Source organism: Phymastichus coffea, unplaced genomic scaffold (assembly GCF_024137745.1).
Source record: "Phymastichus coffea isolate CEN01 unplaced genomic scaffold, Cenicafe_Pcof_1.1 PCOF00124, whole genome shotgun sequence".
NCBI classification, from domain to species: Eukaryota; Metazoa; Arthropoda; class Insecta; order Hymenoptera; family Eulophidae; genus Phymastichus; species Phymastichus coffea.
Window position 1 is genome coordinate 516,857 of NW_026706935.1, and position 18,310 is coordinate 535,166.

At 44.8% G+C, this 18,310-nt stretch overlaps 2 protein-coding genes across 7 annotated transcripts in view; one reads left to right on the top strand and one right to left on the bottom strand.

The window, feature by feature from the left end:
- Positions 1–12,799, top strand: part of LOC131671312 (uncharacterized) — a 77,968-nt gene extending 65,169 nt beyond the window's left edge. For 4 of the 6 annotated variants that reach the window (XM_058947652.1, XM_058947653.1, XM_058947654.1 and 1 more), the window contains exons 2-10: positions 2,199–2,333; positions 4,188–4,345; positions 7,765–7,996; positions 8,136–8,334; positions 8,754–9,046; positions 9,599–9,622; positions 9,873–9,972; positions 11,016–11,321; positions 12,182–12,799. In XM_058947652.1, coding sequence (XP_058803635.1) covers positions 2,223–2,333; positions 4,188–4,345; positions 7,765–7,996; positions 8,136–8,334; positions 8,754–9,046; positions 9,599–9,622; positions 9,873–9,972; positions 11,016–11,321; positions 12,182–12,297 — 1,539 coding nt within the window. In that variant the 5' untranslated portion in view covers positions 2,199–2,222 and the 3' untranslated portion in view covers positions 12,298–12,799. Of the gene's footprint in view, positions 1–1,567; positions 1,627–2,198; positions 2,334–4,187; positions 4,346–7,764; positions 7,997–8,135; positions 8,335–8,753; positions 9,047–9,598; positions 9,623–9,872; positions 9,973–11,015; positions 11,322–12,181 lie in introns of those variants that run through there. The other 2 variants (XM_058947656.1, XM_058947657.1) reach the window with 2 other exon arrangements.
- A 151-nt stretch (positions 12,800–12,950) lies between these two features.
- On the bottom strand, positions 12,951–16,954 carry LOC131671311 (dolichyl-diphosphooligosaccharide--protein glycosyltransferase subunit STT3A). Its single transcript, XM_058947651.1, has 12 exons — positions 16,914–16,954; positions 16,806–16,839; positions 16,278–16,381; positions 16,026–16,193; positions 15,744–15,904; positions 15,270–15,659; positions 14,799–15,191; positions 14,550–14,714; positions 14,220–14,408; positions 13,928–14,147; positions 13,587–13,775; positions 12,951–13,323 (listed from the first exon to the last, which is right to left on the bottom strand). Exons 3-12 carry the CDS (start codon positions 16,372–16,374, stop codon positions 13,178–13,180), a joined length of 2,118 nt encoding a protein of 705 aa, XP_058803634.1. The 5' UTR covers positions 16,375–16,381; positions 16,806–16,839; positions 16,914–16,954; the 3' UTR covers positions 12,951–13,177.
- Positions 16,955–18,310: the final 1,356 nt, after the last annotated feature.

Genomic DNA, 18,310 nt, shown 5'->3' on the forward strand with positions numbered 1-18,310 from the left:
CATTTATTTAGTTCGTGCGCGTGCACGCGCAAAGAAAAAAGAAACCAAAAAAAAGCAAGCGGCGCTGGCGTCGTTTCTCTTTCTTTCCCGAATCGGAGGACGAGATGCCGCGAAAATCGATCGATCACTCCCGCGAATTGGCCCTGGACCCGACGCGATTTCCCGCTCGCCCGCCTCGTGCGCGCGTCGACGAGAAACCGCCGTTGTTTTCTTTCTTTCTCTCGTACGATTGACTCGCGGGCACTCTTACGAGGACGTTGGCTTTCAGCGCGGCCCAATTATTTTCAATGGGAAAAATCGTACCGTTGCGCCCGCGAGAGAGAGAGAGAGAGAGAGAGCAGCCGTGGTACCGCCAGCCCGAATTTCAATGTCGAGCGAAAGCCAACGCGCTATCACCGCCCAAGTCCACTCTGCGCGCGTTCATGGGAGGGGAGGCCAAGGAATCTGGGCCCGCTTGCACAACTCGGCAATTAGATAATGTATACGTGTACGCGCAGCGCCGTCGGACCGTTACCTGCTCGAGTTGCGCGCGAAACGAAAGGCGAGCCCGCCCGCGCACTGGCGAAAGGATTGCGCAATCGTATTACCGTTTTATTTATTTATTTCTTCTCTCTCTCTCTCTCTTCTCTCTCTCTCTCTCTCTCTCTCCTCTCTCTCTCTCTCTCTCTCTCTCTCTCTGGTGTTGACGTAGCGGGATCGCTGCGCGCGTGCAGTTTGAATCATTGTCGAAATGCCAATGACTTGCTCCAAAATCAATGGGGAAATTAGCGTTTGCGTTCGGCTGGATTATCGACTTTCCTTTTTCAAGCGTTGGCTTCTTTGCCTGTGCGCGCGAGTGTGTCTCGGGGAGCCCTTTTTGTACGGCGCTCGTCTTGCCTCGCCGGTTCCAACGTTAACTGCCTCGTGCTCGAGAGATGGCTTGTGCACCGCCAAGACGATTTAATATAGTCGTGACACTTTTGCGAAACGAAGCTTATTTTTCGGTTCAAAGTTCGGAGGCAGTCGCAAGGACTCGAGAACGATAGGAATGTTTGCGTCGGCAGTGTATTCGACAAACGTGAAAATTGTTTCTTTTCGTCGACTTAAAAATTTTAAGGGTGGAAAATGAAAGATCGTTTGTTATTTTTCAAGTGTCGATCGATCGGCGAACCATTTTTCAAATTGACTCATAAATTGAACGTAACCCCAATCGAATGACGGACCTTCGCATACATAATACCTCTCGTACTATTCCCACGTGGAATTTCGCCGTTACACGCGGACAATTGGAAATTCGCTGTCACTTCGGTCTCGTTTTCGCTGGCAAAACAATGGAAGCCGCGGTACGATAGCGATCAATCGGGTCTTGCTTGCCTGCGCAAACGTCAGGCGGCAGTTTGGTAGACGAGAATAAACCGAAAGAGCGCGGTTTCGCGGAAAATCTTTATAGATTTGTCGGTGACGATAGTCATATTACCGCGGCCTTACATCCACCATCGTTGCATATGTCAACGGACAGAAGTTGCCTCGGATGACGAATCGAACCGACCGTTTTGAAAGTATTCCAACGCCATCGGCGAAGCGAGGATGTGCAACCTTGAGTGTCTCGGTTTCGACTCGCTCGAAGCAACTTTTCCAGCGACGAAGGTGCGTCTAAGGAGAAGGCGTTCAAAGGCTAGCCCCGAGACAACTATGAGAAAAGGGCTTGCCGAGGATTGCTAATACTCGCGATAACTTGACTTGTCCGAGAGGCTCTATGAGCTTACATCCATGCGCCGCAAGGGGACTGATAAATTGAATAGTTCGCGAGTGGCTGAATCATGCGACTGCATATAAGATTATATAAATAGTCGGTGTCAAATGCGTCGGCATTGCGACTTTCGCTAAAGCGATCCGAATGATACTCCGAATTACAGAATAGATCGCGACGACGAACGGACATCGAAATAAGAGAGAGAGAGAGAGAGCCAACGTCGCGAGGAACGCGGCACACGAGAACCGTCTCGGCGGCGAAAGCCAGGAGGAGAGATGCGAATCGCGGTTTCGCGGAAATTTCACGCGCCCAAATATCTCTCGGCTCGATCGCCGGGCTGCCCGCCACCTGCCAATTAAGACCCTCGGACGATCGCTAATTGGCGGCCGCGTCCCGCCTGCCTCTCATTCATAATGCGCGGCCCCGTCGGCCGACTCTAATCCACCATTCTGACGTTGTGTTTCAGCTGGAAAACTGAGGAGCTCTCGGTATGGTGTCGAGGCGGAGAATCCTGTCGCGCTCGCGGGACAACCTCGCGGACGCGCAGTACGAGCAAGAGGAGGAGGAGGACGTCTGGTACAACATGGACAAACTGTTCAAGGCGAGTGTCCCCCGCGAGGCAGTTTCCAAAATCAAGGTTAACGGTATACGCGCCGCGCGTACACAACCGAATTACAGTTAAAATGCGCCGCGCTCCTTTCGTAAATATAACCCCTTTCTCTATCAGAGTACGACGCTCGGACGACTCATCGGCGGCGATCTTTAGGGCGGGGGAGGGGGGGGGGGGCTGCCGAGGCACTCGGGTAACGACCCGCTCGTTTTTTTTTTTCTTTCTTCCCTTCAATCGGATTAACGCGCGCGATCGCCGAGCTTTCGGAGCACATTACCGCGGCTCGTTGTGACGTAATGACTCTCGGAGCGTCCAAATTCGCGGTGATTTCGGTGCTCCCGGGCACGCACTCCGCGTTAACGAGGCGACGGCTTAATCGAGTCGATTAGTCCGGCGATCGAAGCCTCGTCCGCGCGCCTTTCGCTTCTCGTTGTTCTTCGCGTCGGCGGTCCGTCCGCTCGAGGGCTTCCGCTTGTCGCGCGCGCGAGTGTGTCCTCGATAAAAGGGGGAGGGCTTTCGCCCGTCGGAACGCGCGAGGAGGGGCGAGTCAGTGGCAAGAGAGCCGCGCGACAACACCTCGATGGAAACGCAAATGGGACTGTTTCTTTCGCCGAGGCGGGGCTTTTATGGGGGGGGGGGGGGGGGGGGTGAACAGCCGGTAATAAAAGCGAGCTGTGCGCTAATTAAAGGATCTTTAAAGTGATTGCAAGTTGCACGTCGTAAAATCAATTCCCTCCGAGAAAACGACGACGAAGAAGGTAGAGCCGTTTACAATGTCTTACTCCGGCTTAGGTTTGCGTGTACGTGTGTATACACGTTTACGGCTCGGGCTACACGAGAACTCGGCTGTTGTCTAAGCGCTTCCGTAAATATTTATAGGCTCGCTTAGGAACGCGCCGTTCTTGGAATGTCCGTAAGAGCGTTTACTCGTATTAGACTTTTAGGCGGATTTTTAAATCGTAAAAAAGAAACGAAGAGAATAAAGCAATACGTTTTACATTGAAGCGCGAAAAAGTGCTCCTGAATCTCGTTTCTCGGCGACTGAATCGCGTCAATCGAAAATTGCCAAGTCTCGCGGTTACGATCGAGAAACGTTTGGTTTTGCCGTTAGTTATCGATACACGCACAATCAGTCCAACGTGGCGGTGCCCGGAAAAACTACAATGAAATGAAAAACCAAGACTCGCGGGTCAAAGCCGATCTTACGCGGCAGCGAAGTGGAAAAGCAGCGGCGAGTTGTCGTCTCTCGGAATGGTATGCAAGGGGCATTCGCCAAACTGAAAACGCGAGTGTCGCTGGGAGCGCGATAAATGCGCGACGCCGATGGCTCAGCGAATATATAAATGAAAAAGTGGCGCGTTACGTAGGAATTGTAACAACGCGAGCAGCTGAGTTCGATAAAAAAGAAATTAGTCAGAACAAACAGCCAGTCGTCGTCGTAAATTAGAGGGAAAAGAAAGACGTTGGAGCACACGCATTTACTGGCCCGTAAATCTTTCCGGCCAAAGTACGTTGTACCGCAGTCGGATTCTAAACAAAGGCGCGCGCGCGGCTTTCATCGAAAACTGCATCGGCGGCCGCGTCGACAATTAGCATAAGCCATAAAGCGCCCGCAACGTCTTACTTTCGAAATTCACGCGCAAAGGGGGCCTCTCCTCGCTGCGCCTCTTAAATCATATCGCGATCCGAGGACGAGCGAGCGCCTCTCTACGACGCGCTCGTCAACGCGCGTAACGGGCTTCTGCCGCTCGCTCGAGCGACGCATAATTGGCGGTTGGCAGCGGCACTTTCGTCGGCTTCCCCGCGACGACTATGATGAGCTTTCTCTCTCTCTTCCATCCGCAGGATCACATACAGGAAGTGCTGGACAAGTGGAACCAGATCGACGACGAGATCTGGGCTAAGGTCATCGTTTTCGAGAGGAACCGACGCGTCGCCAAGGCCTACGCCAGGGCGCCGGTGCTCACCGTCAACGGCTCCGACGATGGCTTCGATGGATTTAGGTATGTCGCGCCCGCGCTACGCCGCTCCGAAGGAAAAAATTACGACGGCGACGTTTCGTAACGCGCGCGAATTTTTCCACGCGCCGCGCACAATGCCGCTCGATTTCTCTCGACGCGCCGACATCGGCTTCCACGCGCGTTTATCGAACGGCAAGCGCGTTCCGAGAGCTGGCTGGGAACGCGCAACCCGGACTCGCGTCGTGACCTCCCTTCGAGACCGCTGCCCGGGTAACACGATCGCGGCTTACGCTTGGCCGGAGTGTGCCTCCTGTGTACGCGGTGGGGGCTCGCGCGGACCTCCTCGTTTTTTCGGCCTCGCCGCCGAGCTAAGTGGAATCCGAGCACTCGTGCGGCGAGTTTTAACTTCGACGACTTTGTCGGCGATCGCGCGCGATATATTTTCCCGTCCGTCCTCGACGGTAAACCGATCGGAGGCGCGGAGGCACGTCAAAATAAGACTCGCCAAAGTCCAGCGGGGGTATCGTGGACTAACGACGCGTTAATGGAATCGGTTGCTCGTCGCTTTCGCCACGCGTTCGCTGAAATGCTACGTGCGTTCGCCTCGCGGCGCGCGCCTCCGTAACGACATTCAACGCCGAGTTATTTCGTTATCGCGCACCCGCCGCGGAGGACGCCACGGGCGACGGGTTATTCAAGTCGCTCGATCCCCGAAGGGAAGTCGGTCGCGGACCTTTCTAATCGATTCGCGCGCTCGCAGCCCCGGAAGATCGTACACGTGTGTCCGTGCGCGAGACTGCTGAAGAGTCGCCTGCGCGTTGCGGAGTTGCGCAATCGACACTCTCGCGCGCGACGCCGCCAATCTATATGCATTATACATCCTCGCCTCGATGTGATCTGGGATACTTTTTACTTTTTAACATTTATGGATATGAAGTTTCTACTTTCCCGGCGTGCTTTTCAGCGCGTAACTAATATCGACTTCGTTCGCGAAATTTTCGAGCGTGTAATAGCTCCCGGGCATCGCATTCCGCGGGTGAGTAAGAAAAAAGGCCAAGTGGGGGGAACAATGCGTATGCATCGGCATAATTATTCAAATGGCTAAATTTTTCGAAAGTAAACGGAACGCGCCGCGAGAGAAACGTACGCCGAAAGTCAACCCTCTCGGCGAGAGAGAGAGAGAGAGAGAGACAGCACGATACGGGCGACGCGTGTACCCGCGTGCCGAAAGGCTTTCACCGCGCGCGAAGCGCAGAGAGAGAGAGCGAATAAGAGGAATCTCTTGCGAAATCGATGCCTCTTTTTCTCGATCTCTCCCGCGACGCATCATCACGGCTTGCCGTTATGCGCGGAGAGTTTGGGGGCTCCGCTCGCGGCAGCGCTTGCAGCAGCCGCGAGGCGTGAAAGGCCGATTAAAAACGCGCAAAAGGTTAACGACTCTGCTCGCGTGTGCGTGTCTCTCTGTTTTTTGTTTTTTTTTTTTGTTCTCTCTCCTTTTCGTCAAACGCATCGATACACCGGGCCTACGTACGGCGAAAACTGCGCTCGATCTCGAAGATGCTCTTGTCGCTCTCGACGCCAAAACTTATTTCGCGTGGCAAAGCAAAAAGAAAAAAAAAACAAATCGAGGAATTCACAAGGCCCTGCCCGCTCTTTTCGTGTGCGCGAAAGTCGTCGCTTCTATTTTTACAGCTCGCGCAACGTATATATTAAAATTAGTAGTAGTTGTGCCCGCTTGCGTAATAATTGGCGGTTGGAATACGAAAGAGGAACTTGGCATTTATCTGCGATAACAGTTTGGCAGAGTATCTTCGATTGTAAAAAATGTTTCTCTTTTTTCCTTTTATTACGTCACGTCGCAGCGATGCTCGCCATCGGAAATTGTCAACAGTAACAGTTACACGCGAACGTTCAAATAAACTTTTCTTTTTTTTTTTTTTAAACAAGTTCTGAGGAAAGACTGGAATGCGAACCTTTTGCAAGCGTTGAAATACCGAGAGAAATCTGGAGTGAAGCGCGTTATTGCAAAAATCATATGGTTTCTTCTTCGAGAAATTGAATATTCATTCTCGGGATTTCGAAATTTGCGTATCCATTAAAAATTTACATCCAACGAATACCCATCAAATCTGGTCAATTTTAATCCTCCTCGCTATTTAATATTTGGAATGCCAACTCTTACTCTGAATTTCGACATTCTGAACGAAAAAAAAAAATAGACGAAGTTTTACGACGGTTATTAAAAAATTCACTTAGAAACACAAGGAGAAGTTTAGCGGAGATCCCCAGGACAAGGATATGGTACAGTGATATATCGACAGATTCTTTTTTTTCGTGCGTCCTCTTCAGAAGCCTGGGAACGGCATCGCCAATGAAACGAGGGCCGAAGCGCCTCGGTCGAATGACGCAAGCCTAAGAACTTCCGATCTCGGCCAAAGACGAGCGGCGCGATACCTGCGCGCCCGTATCCTCGAGTGGTGATTTTCCAAAAACGAGCAGCCGAGGCACGCGCACTCGACGCGAAAAAGGACGATCGGAACCGCAGCGGCTTTCGCGCCGTGAAAATCGCTCGGTGAAACTATCATCGAAAGTCGCCGGCGCTCCCGATTTCTCATAATTATATTCCGGACCGAGGGGAATTATCGTTCGGTCACGTTCCGATTCTGCCCGTGCACGCGCGCACGCGCGACGAATCCAAGGATTCCACGGAGGATCCGAGAGAGATGGATGCTACGTGGCGTGGGACATCGAAGCTCGCGTCGTTTGACTTTCGCTCGAGGCGACAAGAGCGATCTCATTGACCGCGTCGCCCAATCGACGTTACAACTGCGTCAAATTCTAACAGCGATTTGTAAAGTTGTCCGAACACTTGGCTGAGTAGGGTGGATCTCCGATATGCTCATGCGACCGCGCAAAGTCCTTCGATTTTCCAACTCGACAGCGAACGTTCTGTCTTAGTCGATCGTTCGAGTTATTCCTTCGCTGTATATCTTGAAAATCTTTCTTGTCGCTATCGTATAGAAGCGATTGGGATTAAGATTTTTTATATTCCGATTAAGTTCCATCATACGACGTAGTTTTTCTTTTTGTAGCGTTGAAAGTTTACGATCGAACAGATTACACTACTGAACAATTCTCATTTCCGTTGCATTCTTAGCGTTAATGTTCCAGATTGCTGAGAAACCTTTCACTCGGGAAAACTATTTACTTTGAGGTTAATGCGCAGCTATTATTTTTTGCAAAAGCCAATGTTTCGATTAAAAAAAACGTTCTTTTGAATTGGAGGGGGAAAATTATCGTTGTTTCGAATGATCGAGCGGCGAAAGGATAGAAAGAAGCAAGAAGAAAAAAAAACTTTAAGCCAATTGAAGAATTCGTTAGTAATGAGAAGAGCAAAATAGCGTTACTCGTCGACAATATCGATATCATAGCTCACACGCACGTTGTTGTCGCGTTCGCAGGATAGGACTGTGCGGCTTCGACAATCCGATGCGCGACGCTCGCACGGAGGAGGCGAAGAAGCACATAAACCAAGGAGTGAAAATTAAGATGGACGAGCAGGGCAACATACTGATAAAGAGGTTGTGCAAGAGCAACGTCTACGTGAAGGCGACCAACCAGGAGGACAACGCTATTGGACCCGAGATCATACGCAACTCTCAGGGTGCACTCGAGCACGAGAAACCCGGCAAGGTGAGCGAGAGAAAGACCTTTTTTCTTTATAATGGATGTCTGGCGGCATCGGATGCCGTCGCTTTTGCCCCGATTGTACGTGAGTCGCTTGCATATATATACTTATATATGTATTTTTTTTCTTCTGCTTCGCTTGCAGTTGTTCGACATGAACAAATTCCAAACGAACCTGTCGCGAGAAACGAGGCGATCATATCCGGACAGACGGAGGCTGGAGACTCAGTGCCTCAGTGCAGTGGTGTTTGTGCGTACCGAGGCCGACATACTCCAGTGCCCCGTCTGGGTACTCATCGTCAATGTCGTGGGCCTGGACATGCTCAAGTCAAAACTACCGCCAGGTACGATGATTCTCGTGTCGAACGAAGCTTCGGTTTCGTTCGACGCGCAGCCGATTTGCTATGCTTTCGCTTTACTTGCGGCAGCCGGTCGAGGGAAATCGGTGTGAAATTTTTGGTCGCTGGCAAATCGACGATTAGGATCTTTGCAAAAGTGTACGGTTTCACGGTGGGACGGCGACAACGAATCGGCCCACAAATCCAATGGACGAATCTCTCGTTTTCGAATCGACTTTCAGCGTATCGGATAAAACGATAAGTGTAGGCTGACGAACCAAAGTGAGAAAACCGAGTGGAAATGAAAAGAGGAACGCAATTTTTCGACGCTGCACGACAGCGCGAACTCGCATCAGAGAGAGCGGGAGGGGGGGGGGGGCGAAGCGAGTCGTCCTCGCCGTATACTAATTGCAGCTCGGTTGCAGTGCTGGCGCTACAGAGGCCGGTGGACATAAAGAACCGACCGCGCATCCCGATCCCCGACGAGGACCCGTACAGCGTGGCGACCACGTCGTCCAACAGCGAGGCCCGCCACGAGCAGATTTACGCCGCCTATCAGCGCCAACGCGGCGAGTCCGGCGGGCAGCGCGCCTCGGCCGGGTCGTCCGGGGCCGCGGCGCACCGACGCGGCGCCGGCAACGGCCTGGCCGCCGGGCCCAACGAGAGACCGCCGAAACTGCCGCCAAGGGAAAATCTCTACGGCCACGACATACCCAAGGTAAGATCGCGGGCGAGACCCCGCTGCCGCCGGCTCGTCCGATCCCGGAGTCGGAGTTGAGCGACGCGTTCGGAGCTCCGCCGCCGATTAATTTCCGATTGCGTAACGACCGAGAAGAAAGGGGAACGAAACGCGATTGCCGTTGACATGATTCCCGCGGCGATTCCTCTTTGCTTTTGCCTTTTTGTTTTTCATCGTATTAACATATAAATTGGATCATCGCTCAACAACAGCCGCATTTTCCGCAAAAAGAGCCAGCGCGCGCACTGCTGTACGGAATGGAAGCTAAATGGTTGTCGAAAGGCCCATAAATCGTCGTCAATTGACTCGTGCGGACGACGTCCCGCGGGTAAAGGAAAATAAAAAAAAAAAACAAAAAGAAAATAAAGCACAAAAACAAACGAACGTCGATCGATGAAAACTCCCGTTTGACGCTAATGAAACTTGGCGCGGCCTTCCGAATTGCCGACCGGCGATCCTTACGCTTTACGTACGTGTATTCTCGTGTGACATAAGCCTTCTTTGTAATTCAATGATCTGTTGTATTTTAAGATGCCGAGGCAGGTTTACGTGAAGGTACGTTATCCATTTTTTTTTTCCAATTCACCTCTCTGTTGTTTTTCCGCACACGACATGCATTTATCTCTTTATTTCGTGGCACGCACCAAACGTACATTTTACTCTTGCACGCGTGGATTATTGGCTTTGCCTGCAACTAAATGGTGAATGTTACGCACACACTTGTATGACCTGCCTCGGGTCGTTAATCTCCTCGGCGCACGTTGCCCTTGCGCGAGGTGCACTGATCACGCGCGTCTGATTGCAGCCGGACTACGATGACATCGAGGACGACTACGTGTCGAGCTCCGCGAGGGCGCCCGTCGTCGAGGACAAGAAGAGCAAAAAGGAGAACAATAAGAAATACGGTGAGCCAGACTGCCCGAAAACGGCGATTATCGTCACTTGCGAGGCGATTTCATTCGAGCGCCTCCAACGGAGTATACCAATTTTGATTTCGACGAAATCCAAAATAAAAACAAAAGAAATGCACAATCAGTCACGAATAATACGCCGTCGTTTCTTATATATAGCGGCGGCACAGCATCTCTCTCACGTTTCTTTCACGTGTCACGATTTCAAAACCACGATGCCGCGCGCGCGCGCTGCCAAAACGCCTCTTGGAGTCGTCAATACTTGAAAAAGAAATTTCAAGAGAGCGCCTACATACCGATGATAAATAACGGGTATATCTTTAGAATTTCGTCGTTCGCGTTCTCTCTCTCTCTCTTACAAAACATCGCTCGAGAGTTTAATGATGCATAATTAATGACGATGTCCTTTCCTTTATTTTTCAGAATCATTAAAATGAATGTACGCTATTTGCATAATTTGTATAATGGCACGGCTCCTTATCAATTTGAGGCATCTTTGTCTTTTATTCTCACGCGTTTCGATGTAACAATGCCTTTAAAAATTATATAATCATACGAACATGTTTCTGAGCGTCGAAGCATGTGTCGATTTCGCGAATTGCATCGGTCAGCCAATTACGAATCATCGTTTGCATCACGACTGATATTTAGATTAATTTCAACAAATACTATATGATATTTATTTTCATTTGGAAGTAACTTTCTACTCGAATTTCAACATGAATATCAACTTTCTTTGATTTGACAGAAAGTTTCCATAATGTTCCATAATTTATTGGCATTTCAAGGAAGACGATCAGATTTTTCATTTTTTATTCGTAAGATGTTTGAAGTGAGATAACAAGTGGATAGCATTACAAAATATCTGAAAAATAAAACAATTTTTAGGTAACGAAATGCAGTTTCATACAAATTGGTCTGCCTGTAAAAACACTAATTTTATTTGTGCTACTTTAATCGAACATTGAAGAACGTGAATTGAACGTTGCTTGAGTTTCTTGAGCTATCGCTAAAAAGAAATCACTTTTTCCCAGCAGACGATCCATACTACTGCGGGCTACGAGCGCGTGTGCCGAATTTCGTGAAAATGGCCAAAAGCTTGACGAGCAACGGCCATTCGAACGGGCACTCCAAGTTGCCGTCCGGCTACGTGCAACGTGCCTCCCAAGTGCAGCCACCGCAGCCACATCATCACCATCACCACGCAGTTTACGGGCATGGCTATCCGATAAGCCACAGTCAGTCGTCCCAGATCTACGGCACAACTCAGGCGCCGATGCTACCCAACCCGACGAAGAGAACTTCGATCATGTATCACGCGAGGAGCTTCGAGAGTGGACTCGGTAATTATTGCACGTTAACAGGCCGAAATTAGTATGTCGCGCGCGCGTATCGGGCAAAGCGGAACCGTGAGAAACCGCTGCATCTTTGAAGTCCACCAACGGTCGACTAGTTTTTCGAGCGTGCCCGAAGCTGTCCCATGTAAATCGCGAACTTTCGGAGGTTTTTGCGCGACAGTTTTACCAAGAGGGAAGAGAGCTGCAGCGGCGCGGTGCTCTCGGATTTCCGTCACGTGCTTGCGTTTTAGCGGCGATTATCGCGATGAGAAGCGGTAAAACGCGCCGGGGCGTTCGATTGGACAAACAGCGCTCGACGAAAGGCACGAGACGATCAAACGCATTGCGCTTTGCACTTTCACGGCACATTGATTTGTTGACCAGCAAAAGGTTTCTTCTTTGATTCTCGACATCTATTTAGCGCGCGGACCCACATATATAGGCATTTAAGCAAATCAACTTTCTCTCGTTTGATGCTTTATGTAATGTCGTAGAACGCCGTGGTCGTTAGGAAAGTACTTACGGTGCTTTTTAGGCGAGCAATGAGCAATAATCTTCAAGTAGGCTGTCAAAAGCGTCTTGCTTCAGTTTTTTTTTTCCTTTTGAAAATGGTTTATTCAATCAGTGCTACTCGTAACGGTTACTCAATTTTATTTGAATATACGTTTTTATAATTGTCAACTGTGTTCGGGCGAAAGACATTTCGCCGAGAATACCAATGACGCACCGTGGTAAAGTTCCGTAATAATGAACCGCTAAATTATCCAATGTTTACCTTTTTACGCGGAACGTCAAGATTCCCGCATGCGGTTAAACCTGTTCAGGTGCGAATTATTTTGCGAGTGAAAATTTCTTCTCGATTTCAGATTCGGACGACAGAATCGATTCTCCATACAATCACATTTATGGAAGGTTACCCATCCCGACGAGAGGCATGATACCACCAACGCCTCGCGGCATGTACATCGGCGAGTGGGACTAGGGCATATGAGAAACAGTTCGGCTTCTACTATCTTCACTTCTTCATCAACTTCTTCAGCACTCAACGATGATGACAACCCACCGCCCTCCTTCTTTCTACCTCCCTTTTCTCTCGCTCCGCGTCACTTTTACCTATGACAATTTTGTATATTATTAATTTTACTACATGAATACTCAAGTGTTTATTTTCCTTCTCTTGATGCTCTCTTTCTTCATTTTCACTGTCTTACGATAAGCTATGTACTTTGATTATTTGTACTCGAATTATGAGGAAATTTTGTAAAATACTAGATGTGAATTGTTAATCGTATGTTTCTTTGCAGTGTATTATGAACATATTATAAAAGAATAAAATCGCGAAGACTAGTGTGCCATGTCAAATGGAGAACAGATGGCAAGCTGCGTCGACTCTCTTTCTCTCTTCTATCGAGTCGGCATGCGGATTTTTTTATTTTTTATCGGAAAAACATAGTTAATGCGTTAAGTCATGTTTTAAACATCCTTGATTTTGAATAATAAGAAATGAGACAATTAATTATGCGTTTTAATTGTGTACGAGGATTGGATGATGCGTAGCATTTAAGTGGAATTTTTATTAGGCGATAAGGAAGGTATAAAAGAATTCCAAATTCTTTTTTTGAAAAACTTGTTGAAAAAGTTATATTTATAATTGTTGAAAAAATCTTATTTATATAACTTACATTACATGAGATTGTGTATGGTGCGATGGACAGCGATTATAAAACATCACTTTTTGTTTTTTAGGACTTAATCATGTATAAAAAATAATAGAACCTTCTTTTTTTGTTTTCTCTACGTACTTGTCACTGGAAGTCCGAAAAAAGAAACCATCTCTATTAGTACAAGGAACTTACGAGTTGTCAGTTGCCTCGGTTTCTCAAGTCTTTCACTTTGTAAATGCGCACGAGCCAATGCTCAGTCGTATAGGCTTCCTCAAGAGTCGTGAGCTCGAAGTCCTTGTTACCGATTTCCATGTTCCTCACTCGATCGTAACCAGAGGGTTTTCCTAAAAAAAATTCCCATGACGAACAAATGGAAATGAAAAAAATTGTTCTGTACTTTCGTGACGACGAAAATTTCAAAGTCTCTAATAACTTAATTCTTAAAGTTAACGATAACACACAATTTATTTACTTTATACTCTACGTTATGTAAATAGCTTACTTTTAATCAATTTTTATGTACCATTTTAACTTTTATTACACAATATAACGTTTCATGAAGAAAAAAACAACACATCAAAAAGCTGATCATGAAAAACATTCTCACCTCCTTCCGTGTAAACTTGACCGAATCTATAGTAGCACATTTTATACATTAGACAATTAAGTAGCGTAGGAGTTCCCTCTTTATCAACCCTGAATTCTCCAGCAGGATTGTAATAATCCCACTCCGATATTGACTTTCCTTTTTCTGTACTGCCAGCAATTCTCACCATCCACAGGAACTTGTTGAGATCTTTGGCATGAAGCAATTTTGTAATTAAATATATATGGATACAGATTAATTGTAAATAACTATTAATACTAACAAATTATAAAATTGAATAAATATAATGTTCTTTGATAAAATTGTCATTACAAATATCAATCACCTTGAGAGCAACTTACCATCGGAAGAGTATCCAGTCAGTCCACCAAAGATGACGAGAACGTAATCAACATCGAGTTCACGCATAATCTCATACGACTTTTCCTCCGAACTTGCCATGGCTTGGCCAACCCTTGATATGTGCGTATTATTCCAAGTATTGTTATCCACCAATATCGTTCGATTGGCCATAGCCGTTATTTGATACCCGTAATCCCACCAAGACATCACTCTAGCATCCTGAAATTAATTTTTTTTAATTATTACTGATAAACCATATCGCTCTAGAAGCAATGAAAAAATTGAACAAACCTCAGGAGTATTCATACGTAACCAATAGTAAGCTTCTCTGAAATCATCAAAAATCATTCGGCCACCGTCGGGTGATCGAGCAGACAATACGATACTTGGAGAACTGTATGCTTCTACCGTCACCCAAGTACAGTGTACGGTGTACGAAGCGAATAATACACACATCACTCCAATGAACAATGTTGCAACCTAACATCGGAATTAAAAAAAAATTATTAAAATCAGTATATATTTAAATTAGTGCAAGTCTAAATATTTAAAGAATAATAAATCCAATCGATTTGATAATTATTATGAAGTCGGAATTTCATCTTCAGAGTTGACATTTACCTCTTTTCTCAAGACGTAATTGTTTTCAAACTTCTTTGACTTTTTGTCAACAGTTTTTCCACTGTCTAAATCTTTCATATACTTGATAAGTAAAGATGAAGCGCCAATACCTCCTAAAATACACATTACAGGTGCTAGTACCAGCATTAAACGTACCATAACACCCTAAAATAAGGAAAAAAATTAAGATTTCATTTTCTAATAATTTTGAAATAATATATTAAGTACATTAATTCAAAAATTACTTACAGCAAAATAAAGACTGGTAGCTCCATAGAGAATCAAAAATATATTAGAGTCGGTCATATTTGAAAAGCAGAAATATAGACCAGCAGGAAATAGGAAAACCAATATTTGCAAATCGAAATAGAATGAACTCCAGGAGGTAGGCTGGTGTTCTGAGACTGATGCTATTATTGGAATGTGATTCTTGGCATAAGAAGGATCTAATAATGAGTAAAATCTTCCGGTCCACGGAGAAATTTTTCCGGTGATAGTTAAAATGGCACCAACCACGATTGACACAATCAATGTTGAAATAATAAGACCTTGAAAGAGCAAATCAAAATCGTTTTTCGACAATTTGCTACGCAGGTAATCGACTAGTGCGTGTATCTGACATAGACCAAATACTACAATTGCCTAAAAAGGTATTGCAATCCTTATTAATCACTCCAAAATTCTTACAACATAAAAAAATCTTCATTTGTCTAAACTTACAAGCATGTGTTCAGAACTTTGAACTGGTTGGAATCCAACAAATGGAATTTGCATGGACAATATTGTTCCCAAGCAATAAAGAATACTATATGCGACGTAAATGCGATGCGAGAATCTTCCTGTTACCATTAAAGTTAATACATGCAATGGTATGAGGTTGATTAGGAAAACATAGCCTCCCCAAGAAGAAACCATGTAAAAGTATGCAATGGCAGTACAAGTTGACCAGAAAATAGCCCCAGTTTTCACAGCCTTAATCCACATATAATAGGTGAAAAGCATGCAGAAAATTGCTATGCCTTCATTGTCATATGATCCTGCAACTGATCTAGATATATAACCAGGAACGATTGATATCATCGATGCTGCAAATAAGCCAGAGGCAGAGTCCTAAAAATTGTACAAATATAAATGTTAAGAATATTCAAATACATTGCTTCATAGAATAATGAAAAAAAGAATAACAAAACATACTTTTAGTTCCTTTGTAAGAAGATAAGTTATAATAGTAGTAAAACTAGAAAATAAAGGAGCAAGAAAAACACAGACATTTCTTATATCAATAGTAATATTTAGCATCTGTGCTAAATGATAGAAAGTTGCTGAAGTCACCATCAACCCTGGATAGATTGTTCCTACAATAGAAAAAAGTGTAAAGGATGAATAAAATTACATATTTTATGAAATAATTAGAATAAAAATACGTATATTTTTTATTTTTATGGCATCTTTAGCTCTAAAAGAAACATAAGTTACCTCCAATAATTCTTCCAAGTGGATACCATACTCTATCATCAAACCAATTCAAGAAATTATAAAAACCTTCTTCTGACAAATACTTAGTTGTTCTATAGTTAAAATAAGGATCAAATTCATGGATAACACTTTCAAATCTCAGAACAGAAAAAAGACGAGTTGCAAAAGCTGAAAATAAAATATTTTATTAATAATTAGAGTAAATTGTTTTGCAAGATTTATTTGCTACTAATATTTGCACATGAAACTTACATAAAACAGCTGCAAATGAAAGAATAGTCAATTTCAGTAGAGTTTCTTGTTTCTGTGCAGACATGCGAAGTCCTTTAGCTTTAAGAAGGACTCCCATAGTGAATCTACTCATACAGGGAAAATATTTTAATTTTTAGGGAATAATACTCATTGCAGATTTTAAATGTTAAAGAACAAATTAGTTTTAAGCAAGTCTATTTTCGTGTCGAAATATTAAATTAAACCTAATATTTCATTTACTGTTTTAAAATTGTTTAAAAAAATAGAAAATTCATTTAGTAAAATTTTTCAATTCGGGAATGACTGTGAAATTAACATCTCCATCTTCGACTATCTTTGATGTTTCTGTATGTTAATAGCTCAATAATAAAAAAAAAATGTGTATCTGCAATAGCGTAACTTAACCACGTATACATGAAATGACCAGGCACCGGCCGGCAAGTAGTTGTTTTTCGAAACAAATGTCTCGCAAAGTTCAATGCTCGACCATTACAAGCTTAAAAATTAATGATACTTTTATTTACATACAGCTTCTCTTTGCTCTCCGATGTGACGAAAACAGCTTAAATCATTAAAACGAAAATAATTTAGGCACTTGTCGAGGTTGTACGCCAAATCATGGATCACTTTACTTACGAATAACATTGACGATGACACTCTTGAATCTCGATAGACAAGTTTTCAGACTCGCGGTAGACAAGAAAGAAATCCTGCGACCGTCGCGCACCATTCGAAAAGATTGAGAGTTAATTTTCGAGATTCGATTCTCGCTTGTTTCGATCAAATACACTAAATTTGAATTCAAAATGATACATTGATCAAGTGAATTTTTTAAATTTCGTGGTGCTTTCGGATAATATATTTTTTAACTTTTGAAAAAATTAGATTTATTTGAAGCAACTTCAATATTTTTTCATTCATGCTAATTTCAGTTTTACAAAAAAAATTGTTTTTAAAATGGCGCGATTATAACCTTCACTAATGCAAAAACGAGCTTTACCGAATAAATTAATGCATATTTGAGTTTGAATTATAGACGTATTACTCAATGAGTACATCATCAGCGTATAATTTTATCAATGCTTTAGTAACTAACTTTTTATCTATAATTACATTCTGTGCTAGCAATTCTGACAAAAAATTTATCATAACACTGGTTGACGGCAAATTCACGAGAATAATCTCTTTGCTTTACATGATAATTTTTTTTACATAACACAATGACATGGATTTTATAAAATTGACAACCTTCTAATTTTGTTGTAACACAGAGTTGCTCTATACTCTACCTTCAAACCCAAATCGTCGCGTTAGCCTTCAGGGGGGGAGAGCACCCCCTAATTTCATTATTTTCTAATTTTGCAATATTACGGGCAAGTCTGCTGAAAGAAGGGCGGGCGCAAATTGCTAAGTTCGTAAAGCAATGTCTGCCGGCACTGATGTCATTTGAATTTCCAAATTGATAATTTTGAGCGAAATTGAGTAGTCGCGACGAGAGTGTAATTTTATACCAATATAATTTGAAAACATTGTTTCATTGGTGATCGCTAAATTAAGACACGCAACGCTGTTTGATGAGTTCTCGATCAATCAACGTAACACTGTTATGATGACAAAAAATAACTGAAAACCGAACATCCTTTTAACAATGTCATTGAACCTTTATTATCTAAAGCTCACGCTGTCCATGCATAGCAGCCTCGTATACGATAAAACGAAAAGGTGCGAATGTTTTTATCGAAGAAAGCCGTGGTCGCGTGTGCACGGCGAAGAAAGCACGCGACGCAACAAGGAAGAAAAATCGATGAGTAGCTCGCTCCGAGAGAGTTGTATAGAACATTTGTGGAGATCCAGTGTGGGAGGAAGGTGAGAGAAAATGAAACATTGTTCCGATACGTATGTGTGGTGTGGTGCTGTCCGCCCGGGCGAGCCGAGTATATACGTATGCCTACGCACGCGCCCTCTCGTACTCGCACGTCGTTCGCTTATCGACTGTAACACTTCCCTCGACACGAGAGAGCTCTTTCTCTGTA

Excerpts from the sequence above, each read along its gene's own strand:
- LOC131671311 (XM_058947651.1), bottom strand. The coding sequence starts at position 16,374 with ATGGGAGTCCTTCTTAAAGCTAAAGGACTTCGCATGTCTGCACAGAAA. Across the intron at positions 15,905-16,025 it reads ACTTGGAAGAATTATTGGAG|GAACAATCTATCCAGGGTTG; the intron begins GTAACTTATGTT and ends TTTCTATTGTAG. Across the intron at positions 15,192-15,269 it reads AAAGTTCTGAACACATGCTT|GCAATTGTAGTATTTGGTCT; the intron begins GTAAGTTTAGAC and ends ATACCTTTTTAG.